The sequence below is a fragment of the Pelophylax lessonae genome, assembly GCF_965119305.1.
Source record: "Pelophylax lessonae genome assembly, chromosome: 1".
Classification (NCBI taxonomy): Eukaryota; Metazoa; Chordata; class Amphibia; order Anura; family Ranidae; genus Pelophylax; species Pelophylax lessonae.
The window spans coordinates 345,616,347-345,638,267 of NC_138768.1; the positions used below are offsets into that span (position 1 = coordinate 345,616,347).

A 21,921-nucleotide genomic window follows, 5' to 3' on the forward strand; every position below is an offset into this window, starting at 1 on the left:
AAACTTATAACCATCTTTCTTTATAGCCCAAGTTGATAACTACTCCCCTAGCCCCATACTTTTCCATAGATATTTTCTTAAGTTAACACGGTTTCTTGCCAAAATCTGTATATACATAAACATTATACATACCCGATCTTCCTTTTTTGGTAACTGGTTACTTATAAGAGCTTTGGTACGTCTCAGGAACAATGAAGACATTTTAACTGTCAACTTGTGCATGACCTTTCTCCCAGTGGCTAACTCTCGTTTTGTGGCATTGTGGCGTTGTCCATGTTCTACTGGATTTGAAAATTCCTCCTTGAATTGATTTTTGCTTCCAAAACATCCAGGTACAGCCCTACAAAGGAACAATTATGTAGGGGTCAGGTTCAGGTGCAACTTTCAAATCTTTAAAAAGGACCTAATAAAATTATTATTTTTGCACCACAACACTTTTCTTCTTCCACTGAAACATAAAGCAGTTACACATTATCTAAGCATTGCTTTAGTGCTGCTACGCTATTACATTTAGTGCAGTTTGTCAGCAATAGAAGTAGTAATAAATTATCTAGAATTAAAAAAAAAGGTAAAATAGATAAAGCTACGGCACTTTATAAGCATATTAAGTGACCACACAAAATGATCTAAGAATTTGTAAGCTGCAACATAAAAAATGTTTGCTTTTGGGTTTATTAGTGCTTTAAAATAAGCAGCCAGATATAGATCCTAACCATGTAATTGTACATTATGAGCAATAGCTGACTTTCGGTAAACACTAACGATTGTACACAGATGCTAGGTAGCCACATCTAGCAGATCCAGCACCTGCTGCTGTGGAATGCTGTAAACATTCACCTGTAAATGTGGCACAACAATTCATACCAACAGGTACTAGGTTCACACTGCTGCAATCTGATTTTGATCAGATTTTCAGTGTGCATATGTAGTGCAACTTGGATGCAACTCGGATGTGGTTTGCATATCCTTTGGGGCCAAAATTTTCACTGACATCTCACCAAAGTAAAACAGGAAACTTTTCCAAAATTTTACCGTGCTGAGTTGCAATGATGTGAACAGGCACCATTGATTACAATGAACGTGAGCCACATAGGTTTTGTTTTTAAAATTTTAGGCCCCATTTGCAGTTCACATAGCGGGAACTCGCATTCTTTTTCGCAATTTTTTTATGGGCGATTTTCATGCGATTCCGAATCTTGCACGTAGAGCAGCCCATTCACAAACTGCTTTGCAGGGAGAAAAAAACTGACACATCACTGCTCTTTGTATAGAGGCCCTTGTTCTTTATGAACACAGGGCTCTCTTCTGTCATTCGCTCAGCCAATTAGCAGATTCCGGTCAGAAATCATTGGCCAGGACACGCTGATCATCCTGTGCTGTAGCAAATGACAGCAAAGCCGGGGGGGCGCGTGTGCCCCCTACCTGGAAATACTAATTCACGTACATGTACATGATCTGGCGCAGCGCTGCTGCAGTATAAGTGTGGTGGGAGGTCCTGAACTGGTTAAACAGTACCATAAAAATGTCTTAAGAAGGTTCAGAAATTTCTGCCCTTTTACCGTTCCAGCAGTTCCATTATTCCAATCAATTTCAAGTTAATTAAAACACTCCATTAATTGCTATACAGCCCTTGTAGCCCTTTCTATCTATGCAAGAAGCCGAGTTTCCATTTCCTCACTAACACTGGTTGAACTCAAGGAAACGCCATGCGATTCTACATAAAAATTTTCGGCACAAATAAAACTCTCCATCAACGAGATTGTCTCTCACACTCGCTTTGTTATCACTTCTCACATAGAGATAGACACCAACTCCTTTTGTCTTACCCTGTCTCTTGGAAAGAGAGCATAGCCAAGAATGTTAGTAGCACAATTGTGTGAAAAATGAAGACGAGATTCAGCCATACCAATTTATTAATAATTCGCTTCATGCACCAAAGCTTCCAAGACTCCTATTTTGTTTGGCAGACTTCTGGCATTGATAAACAAACACTTTAACTTGTAGCCACATTTTGAAGTTGTGTTCTGCATAGTTTTTTTGTAGTAAAAATTGTACTGTAATTGCCAATGGTAACATGTGACAAGGAAAACTCCTTACCACCTGACATAGCCCTACACCTCATCTTCCCCCATTCCACACTCCCCAATTTCCCCCATTCCACCCTCCATCATCTGATCCCTGTCTGACTTGTCTGCCCCATTATATTGTAATTCTCCCCCCTCCTGGTTTAAATACTCCTCCACCCTTCCTATAAACCCCTTGCATTTATAGTGGGTGGAAACCATCTGAGTATTTACAGTGGGGAAAATAATTATTTGATCCCCTGCAGATTTAGTAAATTTGCCAACTTACAAAGAAATGAAGGGTTTATAATTTTATCATAGGTGTATTTTAAATTCAGAAAAAACACATTATACAAAGGTTATAAACGGAGTTGCAGTTCAGTGAGTAAAATACGTATTTGATCCGCAAGCATAACATGACTTGATGCTTGGTGGAGAAACCCTTGTTGGCAAGCAAGGAGGTAAGACGTTTCTTATAGTTACCAGGTTTACACACCTCTCAGGAGGGATTTTGGTCTACTCTTCTTTACAGATCTTCTCTAAATCCTTAAGGTTACTTGGCTGTTGCTTGGCAACTCAAAGTTTCAGCTCCCTCTATAAAATTTCTATAGGATTAAGGTCTGGAGACTGACTAGGCCACTCCATGGCCTCCTTTGTTTCACTTTACTTCCCAGTGGAACAGCTGGCAGCAGGGCAGAACGCTACTGCCCTCTGCCTACAACAATTAACTCCGCAGGAGCTTCAGGGTGAGAATGCAATCGGCACCACACAACGGCAGCTTGAGCGGATATCGGTGGATGGGACTTTCATATTCACTGATAGCAAACCAGTAGAAGAGCTGGAAACAGGGCAGAGTGCTGCTGGCCTCTGCCCCCAACTAACAGAAGATGGAGTGAGCCCAGCCATCCTGTCTTCTCTGCAGAGGCTTAAAGGACTCCAGGGAGAAGAACCAGTCCACACTTCTCCCCAGCAGGGGTTATGTTCTACGAGAGAGGCAGAGGTTGGCTGGGTCAGTAGCGCTCTGTTCCAGACAATTTGTTTGGGGTACTGTGTGGGTACAGACATTGGGGACTGGAACTATGGACTAACTTTGAAGTCAACCCGTTTGGGGTCTCCTGCCAAAAGGGTAGATATGTGACAGGAGTTACCTTAGAGAGGTTGGGAAACTCCTTGTCCAGTTTCCCTGACCCCTCTTATGTGTAAGTCACCCTGTGTCTATTAGGGGCACAGAGTGACCAAGAACCCGAGTAGGTTCTGCACTAATCAGACTCGCTGTACAACCACACCGCATTTGGTGTTACCCCGGTTATCCTGGGTTCTATATGTGTGGTTTGTGTTGAAAAAATGAAGGGCCTCTTTCCCTTGGGACAATAATATTTCTGGACAATGTCCCTCAAGAGATATATGGAGATAGACAATTTGACTTTTCAGATTGCTAGAATATTGTAGGAGCGTCTCATAGACCCTTGCTAGATAGTGAGGTGGGGTGGGGTTTGTTATTGTTAAGTGCCTGTATTCCATTGTTCTATTGTTTCTGTCTGTCTATAGCCAGATTCACAAATCTCGTGTTCCAGAGATTAGGAAGCAGCTTCTTGGCGGAGATACCCAGTCGGGGTGTCCGGAGTCCGTCACACTCTCCATCCCTGATCGCCACTCTGTGCGCCCCTGGGGGCGCGCATGAGTGGCATGCACAAGGTCAGTGCATGTGGCCGGCTGTGATTGGACACAGCCGTTCACATGTTAAAGTGCCATTTTTATTGGCTTTTTACACTGATCGGGGATGGGCTGTGCCCTGAGGGACACGCTTCATCCCGATTGCCGCGCTGTGCCCCCCTGGGGGTGCGGGAGAGTGGTGAGGACAGGCGGACGTCATATGACAAAACCGCCCAGAGGGACAAAGCATTCCTGCTGGCGTCATTTTACAATGCGCCGGTAGGGAAGTTGTTAATACCCTCTGTTGTCCAGTTTGATGCACAATTTTTGTTACACTTGTGAAAACAGAAGGAACATAGTGGCAGCCGAAGCACATTTTTTCAGTGTCATCTTGCTTCAGTATTTTGAATTAATGGAACATGTTTACACATAAGGTCTGTTTGCCAAGTTTCAATTACACTTGTTCTAGGTTTGTAAATCAGAACATACTGAACACAGTGGGGCAGAATGACAGTCAGGCAACTAGGTCCGGAATTGAAGTCCCCATATTTCGCTTTCTATACAAGCAGTATAACATTCATGCACCAGGCAGCCTCTTATAAAGTTTACTTAAGCACACATTAGGGTTGATTTACTAAAACTTGAGAATGCAAAATCTAGGGCAGCTGTGCATGGTACCCAATCAGCTTGTAACTTCAGCTTGCTCACTTACACTTTGACAAAAAAAAAGCCTGTAAGCTTTTTGGTTTCCATCCAGAGCTGCACCAGATTTTGGACTCTCCAGTTTTAATAAATCAACATTATTTGGTCCTTTCCATAAACTAGTAGACAAAAAAACAGAATTTTTGTAAAATCTTACCGTAAAATTCCTTTCTCTGAGTCCTCTGACAGTCGCCGCCCCTCAATAGTCTACACCAAATGGGTATTGACCTCTTATCCATAGGAGCAAGCTAGGCATAAGACTTGTTAAAAAACAAAGCAATATGCATAGACACACCTGTAGGGGGCTGTCCCACTGGTCCAATACCCCCCTGCTATCAGCATTCCCAACTCAGTTTGGTAGCAAGCAGTACATAGTCCAAAAAACCCCAAAAGAGGGGCGGAGGCGGTGACTGTCAGAGTACTCAGAGAAAGGATTTTTACGGTAAGATTTTACAAAAATTCAGTTTTCTCTTACGTCCTCTGACAGTCGCCGCCCCTCAATAGTCTTCACCAATGGGATGTCCTAAAGCAGTGTAGACATGAGGGGTGGGAAGCGCAACCGTCACAAAAGGCAATGCAGCACCAGGTCAGAGAAAGGAACCTTTGCGGCCAAAGGAAGCATCTGCCGATGCCAAAACATCAAGTTTGTAAAATTTGGAAAAGGTGTGCACAGACGACGAAGTCGCTGCCTTGCACACCTGGGCCACCAAAGCCTGATGTCGGAAAGCCCAGGACACACTCGCCGCTCTGGTAGAGTGCGCCTTTACAGGGAAGGGCGGCACCCGTTCCCTAATTGAGTAGGCCTGTACAATCGTCTGTCTGATCCATTTTGAAATGGTTGCCGCAGACGCAGCCATACCCTTCCGAGGGCCCTCGGGAAGGATGAAGAGAGAATCCGACCTCATGAAGGATTCAGTAGACGCCAGGTACACCCTGATCGCTCGGACTACATCCAAGGAATGCAAAGCAAACTCCTTATGTTGCCTTGGCTGTGTGCGAATCCTAAGCAAGACAATATCTTTGTTAAGTTGAAAATCTGAAACCACCTTAGGAAGGAAAGATTGGTTAGGTCGCAAGACCACCTAATCCCTATGAACCACCAGGTAAGGGGAGCGGAAAGACAGAGCCGCCAACTCCGACACTCTGCGGGCAGATGTGATCACCACCAGAAAGGCAACCTTTCGTGACAGCACAGGCAGAGGAATCTTCCTGGTGTTCTCAAAGGGAGGACGTTGCAAAACGGACAGGGCCAAAGTCAAGTCCCAAGGAGGTAAAGGCGCTCTCCGAGGAGGAGCCAAATGACGTACTCCTTAAACAAAGTAGCGTATCAGAGAGTTTGATGCAAAGGGACGCTGGAAAAGGATTGCCAGTGCAGACAACTGACCCTTAATTGTGGTCAGCGCAAGACGCTGGTCCACACCAGATTGCAGGAAGGCCAACACCCTCGCCACTGAAAAAGAACGAGGATGGACGCCCTTGGACTCACACGAGGCAAAATAAGCGTTCCAGGTACGGTAATAGATCTTACCGGACAAAGCCTTCCTAGCCTTGAGCAGGGTAGGAATGACCGCCGACGAGATACCCCGATCTCTCAGGACCTGGCTTTCAACAGCCAAGCCATTAAAGCCAGCGACTGTAAAGCAGGATGGAAGATCGGCCCCTGAGACAGTAGATCGTCTCATAACGGAAGCCGCCATGGAGGCTCGACGACCAGTTGCATGATGTCCACGTACCAAGACCGGCGCGGCCAGTCCGGGGAAACCAGAATCACCAACTTCGGTTCCGAGACCAACCTGCGAAGGAACCTGGACAACAACTGAATAGGGGGGAAGGCATAGATCAGGCGATACTGATTTCAAGGCACCACCAGCACATCCGAGGCGTCTGCCAGAGGATCGCGCGTCCTTGCCACGAAGACGCGAACAGATCCACATCCGGGTATACCCATTGCGCACACAGCATCCGGAATACCTCCGGATGCAGGGACCATTCCCCCAGGTCCAGGGTCTGGCGGCTCAGATAATCGGCCTGCCAGTTCTCCACACCTGGAATGTGAACTGCCGAAATCGCCGGGACCTGCGTCTCGGCCCAAGACAGAATTTTGGTCACTTCCCGGGCCACCCGGGCACTCCGGGTGCCGCCTCGGTGATTGATGTAAGCCACCGCAGTGGCGTTGTCCGTCTGCACCCGTACGGGGCGGCCCCGAAGATGATCCGGCCAACGGAGCAAGCACAGTCTGATCGCTCGCAGTTCCAGGATGTTTATTGGCAGGGAGGATTCCTCCTCCGACCAAGTGCCCTGGGCAGACAGAGTGGCCAGAACGCCACCCCAGCCCGACAGGCTGGCGTCCGTGGTGACCACCGCCCACAACAACGGCCGGAAGGATTTTCCCTCCGTCAGAGCCGGAGACTGGAGCCACCACAGAAGATCCTCTCTGACTTGGTGGCCTAAAGAGATCCTCCTTTCCAATCAATGAGGATGCCTGTCCCACCTGGCCAGAATCTCCGCTTGCAGAGATCGTGTGTGGAACTGTGCAAATGGTATCGCCTCGAAGGCCGACACCATCAACCCCAGGGACCGCATGCAGGTCCTGAGTGATGAGGATTCGTTGTCCCTGAGGGACCTGACCTCGTTCTGTAGAGTCCGGAGCTTGTCCTCCGGCAGAAAGACTTTTGCTTGGGCGGAATCCAGGACCATCCCCAAGTAAGGGAGGCGAACAGAAGGGGACAAAGTCGACTTCTGAACATTGATGGTCCACCCGAACTCCTGGAGCGTCTGAACCGTGGTTGACAGATCGCGTAACAGACACTGGCTCGCATTCAATCTTAACAGGAGATCGTCCAGATATCCCAAGGTCACAATTCCCTGCGCCCGTAACAGGGCCAGAACAGGAGCCAATTCTTTGGTAAACACCCTTGGAGCCGAAGCGAAACCAAAAGGGAACGCCACAAACTGATAGTGCTCCTCCACAATTGCAAATCGGAGGTACCTTTGATGACCCTCGAATATGGGGATGTGTAGATACGCATCCTTGAGATCGATGGAAGCCAGGAAATCTCCCGGGCTCAGGGAGGCCACCACCGAGCGGAGGGATTCCATGCGGAATTTTTGAACCCGCACGAAGCGGTTCAGAGCTTTTAAGTCCAGAATCGGACTTACCTTGCCCTCCTTTCTGGGCACAGTGAACAGATTTGAGTAAAACCCCGAAATTTGTCCCGATGCGGCACCAGGACGATTACCCCCTGGGCGAGGAAATCCTGAACCGGCCGATGAAGATCTTGTAGACGATCTGGGGTTAAATGAAGATTTGAGGGAAAGAATCTGTCCGCTGGACGCGAAAGGAATTCGATCTTGTAACCTGATCTAATGATTTCCAGAACCCACCTGTCCGGAATCCGGAGAGAAAAAAACGCGCAGACGCCCCCCCCCCCACCCCTTTAACGGGTGAGGGCGTCCATTCAAGTTGAGGCGGACTGGGCCGCCGTGCCAGCGCGGGCGGCTTTAGACTTGCCCGCCCAAGGCTTCTTCTGGCCACCATGGCCTTTGAAGGACTTGCCCTTGTCCTGTACCTAGAAGGCATGAAAGGACCCCTGATTTGGTCTAAAGGAAGGGCCCCGCTTGCCGCCGAAAAACTGACCCTTGGGATTCTGGGGCAGCAGAGTGCTCTTGCCCCCAGTAAACCCTTTAACCAATTCGTCCAGGGAGTCCCCAAAAAGGCGATTCCCAGCATAAGGGATATCAGACACCATCTTTCTGGAAGTCTGGTCAGCCGACCAGCTCTTTAGCCATACCAATCGATGGGTTATCACCGCGACAGCAGACAGTCGTGCAGCTAAAGGGGCCTCATCCAAGGCCGCGTCACACAGGAATAGAACAGCCTGAATAATCTGGTCCTCCATCTCCAAAGTAGCAGGAGGGGCGGAATCAGCCACAAGGGTGCATCTGAGCACCTTGGCCCAATCTACCACAGCCAGAGACACCATGACGGAGGCGAAAATAGGTTTCATCATCGAACCCGCCACCATATAGGAGTGGCGAGCGAGAGATTCCATCCACCTATCCGTAGGGTCCCTAAACACCGGAGAATCCTCCGTGGGCACAAGAGTGGCCTTGTTCAACCTGGACACCGCGTGATCCACTTTAGGGACCAGCGCAAATCCATAGGAGACGCAAAGGGGTAAAGGAGCTGAAAACGTTTTGGTACCACAAAATTGCGCTTCAAATTGCGCCATTGTTCGTTCACTGTTTCGTGAAACTCAGCGGGACAAGAAACACTTGTGCTGCCTTCTGGGTTCTACTGGTCCCAAAGGAAGACCGCTTACCTGGCAGGTTGGGCTTATCCTCTAAATGTAGTGTATCTTTTACAGCGGTAATAAGCGCAGACATAGCAGCGCATTCTCTGGCCGTCCCAGGGGGGGAATCATCCCCCTCCTCATCCTCCGCCTCCCCTTCCGACTGAGAGGACTGAGACCCTTCAGGGGGTACACTGTCCATGGCAACCATATCAGACTCTGAATCAGAGGAGTGAGAAAGCCTAGGCCTTTTTCTAGAAGCCCACCGCAGAACAAATAAAAAGCTAGTAGTGTAAGAAAACACTTGTACATAAAATAAAAATAATAAAACAGAAGAAAGGCTGAGACTGTAGCCCCAGCACAGGGATAGCCTATCTTACTCCTAACTAGGCAGAAGACAAACTTAGGGGAATTCTGATAGCAGGGGGGTATTGGACCAGTGGGACAGCCCCCTACAGGTGTGTCTATGCAAATTGCTTTGTTTTTTAACAAGTCTTATGCCTAGCTTGCTCCTATGGATAAGAGGTCACTACCCATTGGTGAAGACTATTGAGGGGCGGCGACTGTCAGAGGACGTAAGAGAAAGCAGAATATATTTGCAGCTTTTAGTTACACAGTGTAAACAACAAAGGTTATTTACTAAAACTAAATGGTGCACAATCAGGTGCAGTTCTGCATAGAAACCAAACTGCTTCTAGGTTTTACTGTCAAAGTTGAATTGAACAAGCTGACATTAGAAGCTGATTAGCCGTCGTGCACAGCTGTACCAGATTCTAAATGCACCAGTTTTAGTAAATTCCCCCCAATGTTTGTAAAAACAGGTTCAGCTTGCTTAATGGGCCCCTTCCATTCCATTGGCAGCCTTAACTGTTTTACCTACTATCCATTCTCTGCTGTTGTGCTGGTAGGAGCATGACTAGGATCTAGACTGTATTATTTAAGAAACACTCATGAGCAACAGTTTGTATGTATCCTCTTCAGAATTGCTGTTTTTGCCTCTGTTGGCAGCTTTGAACTGATGCATTACATTGAGGGAATGAAGCACACTTTTGCTTGCTGTTGGTAGTTTTCGTATTTGCCTTGTTTCTTGTCCTATGTATTAGGCCTAAAAGCAAGTTAAGCCGTAACCGCCAAATAAATGGCAAATGGCTAAAATCATAAAATAAAATAAAATAAAACAAAAATTTGTCATGTAATGAGGCCTTCAAACTGAAACGTCCATTTTTAGTCAGTTAAAGAAAACCTTTTTTTTTTTTTGCAAACTTTGTACAGACAAAACTGTACTTTAGCACACAATGTGCACCACATATTTAACTTGATTACAAGTGTTCATTTCCTGTTCAACTCAAGGTTATTTCCAGGATAAATGTGGCATACATGAAACAAAGCCAACTTGAACACCATAGAGGATGTTGAAAAATCATAATAAATCCATGTCAATCAATCTTCAGTTTCTCCCTTGAGAGTACTAGAACTCATTTGCTTGCCAGCACATCAATAGTTGTTAACCTCTTTCAATTAATGTCAAATGACTTTGAAACTGATAAAGTAATCTAGCAGAACGTTGCTGCAGGCAGAAGACCAACACTGTTTCTATTACTACACCCTGGTTATGCCATAAAAAAAACATTAAGTGGTATGTTTTTTATTGATAGTCTTTAAATCTGTAAAATTAAACTGTTTTTAGACCATTTTCTGACCGAAAATTTACCCTGGGTAATTTTTAAGTTGTCACGAAACAACACTGAAAACAACTGTTAAAGTATATACAGTATCTCACAAAATGAGTACACTCCTCACATTTTTGTAAATATTTTATTATATCTTTTCATGTGGCACTGAAGAAATTACACTTTGCTACAATTTAAAGTAGTGAGTGTACAGCTTGCATAAGGGTCCTTTCACACGAACGATCCATTCAGATCCGCCTGTCAGTTTTTCAGGCGGACCTGATCGGATGCTCCATGCATCCATATGGGGCAGCGGATGTCAGCGGAAACATCTGTTGCTATCCGCTCCCAATCCTATCCGTGAAATCCGGACGGATGGAAACCCTATTTTTCATCCGTCCAGCGGCTCGGATGAGAACGGAAAGGCGGTCCATTCTAATCCGATTCCCCCATAGAGGACAGCGGGGATCTGACAGCTCCATCTCCGCACACAGAGCAGAGAACAAGCTGTCATCCGCCTGCTCTTTAGGGATCGGCGGATTGATCCCCCGCTGAGCACAACGGCTCCGTCGGCGGATGCAGGCTGTGTGAAAGGACCCTTACAATGTAATTTTGCTGTCCCCTCAAAAAACTCAACACACCTCCATTAATGTCTAAACCGCTGGCAACAAAAGTGAGTACACCCCTAAATGAAGATGTCCAAATTTGGCCCAAAGTGTCAATATTTTGTGTGGCCTCCAGTATTTTCCAGCACTGCCTTAACCCACTTGGGCATGGAGTTCACTAGAGCTTCATAGGTTGCCACTGGAGTCATCTTTCACTCCTCCATGACAACATCACAGAGCTGGTGGATGTTAGAGACCTTGCGTTCCTCCACCTTCCATTTGAGGATGCCCCACAGATGCTCAATAGGGTTTAGGTCTGGAGACATGATTGGCCAGTCCATCACCTTTACTCTCAGCTTCTTTAGCAAGGCAGTGGTCGTCCCGGAGGTGTGTTTGGTGTTATCATGTTGGAATACTGCCCTGCGGCCCAGTCTCCGTAGGGAGGGGTTCATGCTCTGGTTCAGTATGTCACAGTACATGTTGTCATTCATGGTTCCCTCAATAAACTGTGCCAGCAGCACTCATGCAGCCCCAGACCATGACACTCCCACCACCATGCTTGACTGTAGGCAAGACACATTTGTCTTTGTACTCCTCACCTGATTGCTGCCACACACGCTTGACACCATCTGAACCAAATAAGTTTATCTTGGTCTCATCAGACCACAGGACATGGTTCCAGTAATCCATGTCCTTAGTCTGCTTGTGATCAGCAAACTGTTTGCAGGATTTCTTGTGCATCATCTTTAGAATAGGCTTCCTTCTGAGACGACAGCCATGCAGACTATTTTGATGCAGTGTGCGGCATATGGTCCGAGCACTGAGAGGCTGACCCCCCCCCACCCCTTCAACCTCTGCAGCAATGCTGGCAGTACTCATACATCTATTTCCCAAAGACAACCTCTGGATATGATGCTGAGCACGTGCACTCAATTTCTTTGGTCGACCATAGCAAGGCCTGCTCTGAGTGGAACCTGTCGGGTTAAACCGCTGTATGGTCTTGGCCACCATGCTGCAGCTCAGTTTCAGGGTCTTGGCAATCTTCTTATAGCCTAGACCATCTTTATGTAGAGCAACAGTTCTTTTTTCAGATTTTCAGAGAGTTCTTTGCCATGAGGTGCCATGTTGAACTTCCAGTGACCAGAATGAGAGAGTGAGAGCGATAACACCAAATTTAACACACTGCTCCCCATTCACACCTGAGACCTTGTAACACTAACGAGTCACCTGACACCGGGGAGGGAAAATGGCTAATTGGGCCCAATTTGGACATTTTCACTTAGGGGTGTACGAACTTTTGTTGCCAGCAGTTTAGACATTAATGGCTGTGTGTTGAGTTATTTTGAGGGGACAGTAAATTTACACTATTATACAAGCTGTACACTCACTACTTTTCAGTGTTGTCACAAAAATGTGAGGGGTGTACTCACTTTTGTGAGATACTGTATAATGTTATCACAAGAACATGCTTAAATTTTCTTGGCAACAGTTTGCTACACAAAGGGTTTCTAGATGATAAACAAATAATTATCAGGCTCATCATGCCTTCCTTCCTCTTTGAAAGTAGGATAAGTAAGAAAACAGTTTAAATACAATACCAAATAAATACATCTTACATACCAGTCCATAACACACCACAGCTCCTCCATGTTGTTTTGTAATATGGTTCCTGTAAGTCCAATACGAACTTTACACCTTAAAGATTTCATGACCTGTGTAACTCTTGCTTTTGGATTTTTTATCCTATGTGCTTCATCTACAATGACTGCTGACCACTCTATGCTGCAGACAAAGAAAAAAAATACATATGTTAAATATGTCAAAAGTGCTAGTATAGCATAAATAATAATGGATATCCCAGGCACAAATAATATGAAGAATTGGCATTAAAAGTATGTAATAGTGTATATAGCCAAAACTTTTTTGTTTTAGCTAATGGGTGCCCCTAGTATCCTGGGGACCATTTTCATTGGGACAGAAAGTGATAGGAAATTTTAACTTTTTATGGTTTTAAGTTTCCTCACTTTATCCAAAACTTCAACTTCTTTTAACAACTTGGAATTTATAGCTCAAGGAAAACCTAAAAAAAAAACACAATTTTGTCTGGGAACATATTTATTCAAAAGTTATGACAAGTATTTTTACATAGTATCACTCCCTGAAATCAACCTTTATATTCAATATCCAGATTCATCTGCACAACAGAAATTGGGCTGAGAGTGGGAGAGACTGTGAGCCAATAAATATACTGCTTCATGTAAACAGGTCTCTCGGTCTCTCTCTCTCTCTCCTAAAATTCACATTCCTTCTGAACACCACATTATTTGTCTACATCTCTACGATAGATTCCTTACTTGAAACAGTTGTGTAGATTATGATCCCTGCAATTTCCACTGAAACTTCACCTATTGGAATTTGTTTAACAAAGGTGTTCAGTACCAGTAGTCAATATGAACTCAGTTGTTACAAGTCACAGTATACATTGCCTTGAAAAAGTATTCATACCCCTGGAAATGTTTACATTTTGTCACGTTACAACCAAAAACGCTAATTTATTTTATTGGGATTTTATGTGATATACCAACACAAAGTGGCACATGATTGTGAAGTGGAAGGAAAATGATAAATGGTTTTCAATTTTTTTTTACAAATACAGGTCTGAAAAGTGTGGCGTGCATTTGTATTCAGCCCCCCTTTCTATACTTTGTAGAACCACCTTTCGCTGTAATTACAGCTGCAAGTCTTTTTGGGTATGTCTCTACCAGCTTTGCACATCTAGAGAATGAAATATCGGAATTTTTGTAAAATCTTACCGTAAAATTCCTTTCTCTGAGTCCTCCGACAGTCGCCGCCACTTCATAATCTTCACTAATGGGGTATTGACCTTTCCTCCGTAGGAGTAGCTAGGCAACAAGATTTGTTAATATAAAAGCTTTTAGCATATCACACCCCTAGGGGGCGGTCCCCTCAGTCAATACCTCCCTGCTTCCTGCATTCTCAACTCAGTTTCAGTAGCATAGCAGTAGAGTACATAAACAAACCCCAAAAGAGGGGCGGGGGCGGGGGCGGCGACTGTCGGAGGACTCAGAGAAAGGAATTTTACGGTAAGATTTTACAAAAATTCAGTTTTCTCTTACGTCCTCCGACAGTCGCCGCCACTTTAATAATCTTCACTAATGGGGACGTCCCATAGCAGTGTAGACATGAGGGGTGGGAAAAAAGCAGCCGCGCCTAAAGCAACGCAGTACCCACAGCAGAGAAAGGAACCTTACCAAAGTAAGAGAACCAACTGGGCAACAGGAAAAAACGTGCTCAACAGGAGCAACAACCCAGGAAAGAACAAGTAACCTAGGGGTAAAAATACCCCAACAGCCAAGGACCCAAACAAGGGACCCTAAGGCACTGCCGCACTAAGAACTTTATGGCCAAAGGAAGCATCTGCCGATGCCTGAACATCCACTTTGTAAAATTTGGAGAAGGTGTGAACAGACGACCAAGTCGCCGCCTTACACACCTGGGCCACAGAAGCCTGATGACGATAGGCCCAAGACGTACTCAGAGACCTGGTAGAGTGCGCCTTCACAGGGAAAGGAGGAACCTTCCCCTTCAAAGCATAGGCTTGCACAATGGTCTGTCTGATCCATTTGGCGATGGTCGCAGCCGACGCTGCCATGCCCTTCCGAGGACCCTCTGGAAGGACAAATAGAGAATCCGACTTGCGAAAGGATTTCGTCGATGACAGGTAAACCCTGATCGCCCGAACAACATCCAAGGAATGCAAAGCCACCTCCTTTGGATGCTTAGGCTTCGCGCAAAGTGAAGGCAAGACAATGTCCTCATTGAGGTGAAATTCAGAGATCCTCTTCGGAAGAAAAGATGGGTTAGGTCGTAAGACCACCTTATCCAAGTGAATCACCAAGTAGGGAGAGGTGCAGGACAAGGCCGCCAGCTCCGACAACGAGATCTCCCTGATCTTCTCAAAGGGAGCATGCTGTAACACAGACAGAACAAGGTTCAAGTCCCATGGAGGTAAAGGGTCCCTCCGAGGAGGGGCCAAATGTCGCACCCCCTGAACGAAGGTGCTAACCAAAGAATTAGACGCCACAGGGCGTTGAAAAAGAACGGCCAGCGCAGAAATCTGACCCTTAATCGTGGCCAACGCCAAACGCTGGTCCACGCCCGTTTGAAGGAAGGCCAACACTCTCGATACCGAGTATGAGCGAGGGGAGTACCCCCTGGACTCACACCAGGCAAAATACGCCTTCCAAGTACGGTAGTAAATCTTCCCCGAGGAGGCCTTCCTAGCCTTGATCAAAGTGGGAATGACCTCAGGGGAGAGACCCCTATCCTTCAGGACCTGGCCTTCAACAGCCAGGCCGTTAAAGCCAGCGACTGTAAAGCAGGATGGAATATCGGTCCTTGAGACAGGAGATCTTCTCGAAGAGGCAGACGCCACGGAGCGTCGACCGCCAGATTCACGAGGTCTGCGTACCAAGACCGGCGAGGCCAGTCTGGCGCCACCAGAATCACCGTATGCGGTTCCGAGGCCAACCTGTGAAGGAGCCTGGACAGCAGCTGAATCAGTGGAAAGGCATACATCAGACGATACTGATGCCAGGGCGCCACTAACGCGTCTGCCAGAGGATCGCGCGTCCTTGCCACGAACCTTTCCACCTTGTTGTTTAGACGAGACGCGAACAGGTCCACATCTGGGGAACCCCACTTCGCGCACAACATCTGAAAGACATCCGGGTGAAGGGACAATTCTCCCTGGTCCAGGGTCTGGCGACTTAGATAATCCGCCTGCCAGTTCTCCACTCCCGGAATGTGAACTGCAGATATCGCCGGGACGTGCATCTCGGCCCAAGACAGAATGTCGGCCACTTCCCGAGCCGCTCGGGCACTCCTGGTGCCCCCTTGGTGGTTGATGTAGGCCACCGCTGTGGCATTGTCCGTCTGCACCCGAACCGGACGGCCCTGAAGCCTGTCCGTCCAACGCAGAAGGCAGAGATTTATTGCTCGCAATTCCAGAATGTTGATCGGAAGGGAGGATTCCTCCCCCGACCAAGTTCCCTGGGCGGACAGAACGCCCAGAACACCACCCCAGCCCGACAGGCTGGCATCCGTGGTGATTACCGTCCACGACAAAGGACGAAAGGACTTGCCCCCCGACACCGCCGGGGACTGGAGCCACCACAAAAGACCCCTTCGGGTGAGGCGGCTCAACGAAATCCACAGATCCAGAGATTGCGGACGCCCGTCCCACTTGGCCAGGATCTCCGCCTGAAGATTCCGTGTGTGAAACTGGGCAAAGGGAATCGCCTCGAAAGCCGAGACCATCAATCCCAGACACCTCATACACGTCCGGATGGACGAGCACTGAGTGTCCCTGAGGGACCTGACTTCGTCCTGAAGAGTCCGGAGCTTGTCTTCCAGCAGGAAGACCTTCGCTTGAACAGAGTCCAGGATCATCCCCAGGTAGGGAAGACGAACCAACGGACACAGCGTCGACTTTGGAAAATTTATCGTCCAACCGAACTCCTGTAGAGTCTGCATCGTGACGGACAGGTCGTTCACCAGGCCCTGACTGGTCGCAGACCGAATCAAGATATCGTCTAGATACCCCAAGACAGAGATGCCTTGGGCTCTCAACAAAGCCAGGACCGGCGCAAGCACCTTGGTGAAAACCCGCGGAGCGGAAGCGAGACCGAAGGGTAATGCCACGAATTGGTAATGATCCTCCAAAATGGCGAATCGAAGGTACCTCTGGTGACCCTCGAAAATGGGGATGTGAAGGTACGCATCCTTCAAGTCGATGGAGGCCATGAATTCCCCCAGAACCAGGGCAGCCACCACCGAGCGCAGGGATTCCATGCGAAACTTGCGAACCCGCACAAAGCGGTTCAGAGCTTTCAAGTCCAGAATCGGACGTACCTTGCCTTCCTTTCTGGGCACAGTGAACAGATTGGAGTAGAACCCCCGAAATCTGTCCCGATGAGGCACCGGAACCACCACTCCCTGGGCCCGCAGGTCCCGCACCACCAGGTGCAGATCCTGAAAACGCTCCGGAGACAGCTGAAGATTTGAGGGAAAAAATCTGCTCGCCGGCCGAGAGAGAAACTCGATCTTGTATCCAGATCGAACGATTTCCTGAACCCACCTGTCCCGAATGCGGGCCAGCCAGGGTTGAAGAAAACCGAGCAAACGTCCCCCCATCCCAGAGTCGGGTGAGGGTGCCCCTTCAGGCCTTGGCATGGGCAGCGGACCCGGACTGGCCGGACTTCTGCTTACCTGCTTACGGCTTCTTCTGGGAGCCTTGGCCCTTGAAGGGCTTGCCCTTGTACTGCGACCTAAAGGCACGAAAGGACCCCTGAGAGGGCCTAAACGAGTTATTCTTCTTACCGCTAACAAACTTATTCTTGTGAGATCGGGGTAAGAGCGTGCTCTTACCCCCGGAAATTCCCTTTATCAGCGTATTCAAAGACTCGCCAAAAAGGCGAGAACCCGCGTAGGGCAAATTAGCTAAAGTCTTGCGAGATGATTGGTCAACCGACCAACATTTCAGCCATATCAGTCGACGGTTCAATACCGCCACACTTGAGAGGCGTGCAGCCAAAGGGACTAAATCCCTAAGTCTAAGTCCGCATCACACAAATACATGACACCCTGATGAATTTGATCCACCATAGCCAAAGTTGTCGGCGGAGCAGAGTCAGCCACCAGGGTGCACCTGAGCACCTGCGTCCAATCCGCAATAGCCTGGGCTGCCAAAATGGAAGCCAAAATAGGCTTCAGCATAAAACCGGCAACCGTATAAGCATGACGGGCAAGAGACTCCAATCTCCTGTCCATAGGGTCCCGGAAAACCGGGGTATCTTTAGCAGGGATCACAGTAGATTTATTCAACACCGCCACCGCGTGATCCACCTGAGACGGCGCACACCAACGCTCATCAGTGGTGGGTGTAAATGGATAACGCAGCCTGAACTTACTTGGCACAGTAAAAGGCTTCTTCAAATTGCGCCATTGCTCATCAACAGCGTGCTGAAATTCCGTAGGGCAGGGAAAAACCTGCGCGGTTTTGCGCTTCCTTTGCGTCCCATAAGAGGACATCAAAGCAGGAGGACATGGTTCATCCTGCAAATGCAGTGTTTCTTTGATAGAAGCAACCAACTCATCCATGAGTGCAAGCTCTTCAGGCGAGCCAGGGGGAGAATTATCAACCCCTTCCACCTCAGCCTCACCCTCAGACCCCCCAAGGTCCAGAGATGAACGAGACCCTGAGAAGGGCACTCCAGCCATAGCAGCCCCATCGCCCTCTGAATCAGAGGAAATAGACAATCTGGGCCGTTTTGCGGATCGATCAGCCATTAGCATCTGCACCTGAGAAGCCAAGTTCCCCACAATAGCAGCCAGATCAGCCCCCTCGGGGGATGCAGCAGCCCCTTGGCCCCCCACCAAGGTGGGAGGAAACTTGCAATCCTGAGAATCCATGCCCCAGCAATAATAGGAAAAAGGAGTACTGCCCCTTTAAGACCGCGGCGAGCGTAGCCCACCGCACACTACAGTATGTGCCGACCCCCACAGGGATAAGAACACTGAGCAGGGAAATACAGGATAAGGAAAGGTAAAAACCTGGAGAGACCACACAGGCTGCTGCCACCGATCGCTGTCCCAGAGCAAAAGGAAGTGATGTAATGACTGACCGCCCTATAAAGCCTATGCAGGCTACACAAACATGGCCGCTCGGCTGAGGCATTTTTGGGCAATGAGAAAATGGCGCCGACATGTGGCTGTACGATCGATCGCCGCCAAAATGGCGGCGTTTGGCGCCAAAACACCGCGCCCTACCACACAGGGCCGGACACCACAAGTTTGCCGCAAAAAAATGGCGGACCGCAATAGCGGCCGCCGCACAGCATGTCTAAGCCCATTCTGCCCACACAGTACACATAGCAGAGCGGAAGAGCCCCCCCCCCCCCCGCAGCCCACAGAAAGGCAGCTATTCCACACAGGAATCTGACAGGGAGCTCAGCACATACACAGACATGCAGGGTCACACAGTCACAAACTGACACCCAAAACAGACAGGTCCCCACATAGAAATGCACTTACCAGTCCGGATGGCGTGGGGAGCCTTCTCCAGCGACCAAACCGCTGCACTGAGGACAGGGAGTGTCGCAGCCAGGACGCAGTGGAACTGCGGTGCGAAACCGCAAATGGCGTCCGATGAGGTAGCCACCTCACAGGCAGCATCCCTGTAGCGAACAGGGATGGGTCATTCAATATGCCAGGGAAACCTGACTGAACGCTCGATGGTAGGCTGGGGAACCCCTGGCCCTGAGCCCTGGGATCCAGGGTGGCCAGTCCGAAGGCCCAGCACCGCATGATCATCTTCATCCGAAGAAACTAAACTAATGCTGATAAAAAGAACAGCTAAGTAAAAAGAAATAGAAAAATACTCAAAATAAAATCAAAAAGAGGATAGAAGGCTGAGACTGAGAGCCCCAGCACAGGATCAGCCAGCTACTCCTAAGCTAGGCATTAGAAACTGAGTTGAGAATGCAGGAAGCAGGGAGGTATTGACTGAGGGGACCGCCCCCTAGGGGTGTGATATGCTAAAAGCTTTTATATTAACAAATCTTGTTGCCTAGCTACTCCTACGGAGCAAAGGTCAATACCCCATTAGTGAAGATTATGAAGTGGCGGCGACTGTCGGAGGACGTAAGAGAAAATGAATATGCTTTGATCTAAACTGTTCCATTGTAGCTCTGGCTGTGGTTTTAGGGTATTTGTGATGCTGAAATTTGAACCTCTGCCCCAGTCTCAAGTCTTTTGCAGACTCTGAAAGGTTTTCTTCTAAGATTGCCCCTTATTTGGCTCCATCCATCTTCCCATCAACTCTGACCAGCTTCCCTGTCCCTGCTGAAGAAAAGCATCTCCACAACATGTTGTTGCCACCACCATGTTTCATGGTGGGGATGGTGCGTTTAGGGTGATGTGCAGTGTTAGTTTTCTGCCACACATAGCATTTTGCTTTTAGGCAAAAAAGTTAAATGTTGGTCTCATCTGACCAGCGCATCTTCTTCCACAAGTTTGCTGTGTCCCCCCAAATAGCTTCTCACAAACTGCAAATGGGACTTCTTAAGGCTTTCTTTCAACAATGGCTGTCTTCTTGCAATTCTTCCATAGAAGGCCAGATTTGTGGAGCTTGTGACTAATAGTTGTCCAGTGGACAGATTCTCCCACCTGAGCTGTGGATCTCATAGCCCCATCCTCCTACTATTGATTTAAACTGGCAATACATACTGAACTGATTCCTCTGTCCACACAATCAAGGTGGATGAACAGCTGGACTCCTCTGCTGTCAGATTACACTGATCAAACTGAAGTATTCCAGCAAGCCTGTTTGTGAGCAGCTGATCAGTAGATCGACTGCTCTCGAACAGGACCAGATGGATCAAAATTCAGCCGGTCTCTGCCGAACCGGACACATTTTGGTTCATCTAGGGCCAGTTTTAGATGCGTAAAACTCTTTGCAAGTATTTCAGCAGAAATTAAACCTTTAGTTGAGTAAATTTAAGGGTGTTGCCTGGTATTCTATATACCATGCAATAGACTTTAAAATGACCTCAAGCTCCATGCAGGTGAAAAAATAAAAAGAATAAGCGGGTGACAAGTTTTGACAACAAACGGGATACTGTGTCAACGTCTGCAAGAAGTAGACAATGGATTAATGGCAGTTACAGAAATAACAGTTAGAAACCATGCACACCAAAATGCAAGTTTAAAAGCAAATTCTTTTTTGGAGATTAATGTTCCTAAAGCCTCATACACACGATGAGAATATCGTCAAATGATCATCCGTTTTTTTTGCATGCTAGTCTCATATCGAAAATGAAGAGGTTACTCAACTTATGAAAATTCTCATACGACAGAATACAACTTCGGAAGTGATATAATGTATTGTATAATAATGTATTCTTTCGTTTCCGAGCATGCGTCTTGCTTTTCCGTTTTTTTTTTTCAGATGAAAACTGTACTGATTAAATGAAGATTATACAGTCTGGTATCATACAAGAAAAATGTTTGTGTTTGTCCCTTCGGATAATTTCGGACGAACTGTCATGATCAGCTCTCTAAAGCTGTGTACTAAAGATCAGATTATTGTACGATCGCTTAGAGAGCATCCAATTTTCTGATCGTGTGTACTAGGCTTTATTGTGAAGGGAATACCAACAATCTGATTCATATAGAGGTTATATTTATACAAGTGGATAAGCAAGTCCTAGCAACAAATTACCAAATAATTTATTCTGGTAAACTATAGTATTACACAGGTCAACCTCTGGCATGAGTGCTTTACCTACCTGTTTAAATCATCCAAGCATAAACGAAGAGTTTCATATGTAGTCAAGGCAATTTCATATTTTCCTTGTTTAAGTCGTCCTAGCTGAAAATCTTTTTTATTCCCATGAAAGACTGCTACCTTGAAATAGCCCCATGTCTCCAGTTCATCTCTCCAGTTGTAAAGCACAGACAAAGGTGACACAATCAGAAAAACCTGAAAAATATAACGTTTAGAATATGATCCGTTTTGACAAACTGTCATTTTAACAAAGGTCACTAAATGAACATGTTACTTACCCCAAATAGGAATAGTATAGATTAAAGTAAAAAGTTTACCCCAGACTCCCTTGCAAACTCCCTTGCAAACGCCCAACAGACTTTGTATTTGAAATCCCTGCTGCTTTCTTTCCTCTGCGTACAGCACTGAAAGTACTGACCAGACAGCTTCTAATTAATCAGCGCCCTTTCAGGTAATTTACAGATTTTCTGTAAAGTTGAACTAACACTTTATTTTAAAATCCAGGGTCCTGTGTTAAAGTGACGATTGTAAAGTCTCCTTTTTTTTTTTTTAAATAACAAACATGTT

The 21,921-nt window shown here is 47.1% G+C and overlaps 1 protein-coding gene across 1 annotated transcript in view; it reads right to left on the reverse strand.

Moving 5' to 3' along the window:
* Positions 1 to 21,921, reverse strand: part of ERCC6L2 (ERCC excision repair 6 like 2) — a gene marked incomplete at its 5' end in the record, with an annotated part of 326,876 nt that overhangs the window by 245,598 nt on the left and 59,357 nt on the right. Inside the window, 3 exons of the mRNA XM_082244915.1 lie at positions 133 to 340; positions 12,606 to 12,767; positions 21,356 to 21,549. Coding sequence (XP_082101041.1) covers positions 133 to 340; positions 12,606 to 12,767; positions 21,356 to 21,549 — 564 coding nt within the window. The remainder of the gene's footprint in view (positions 1 to 132; positions 341 to 12,605; positions 12,768 to 21,355; positions 21,550 to 21,921) is intronic.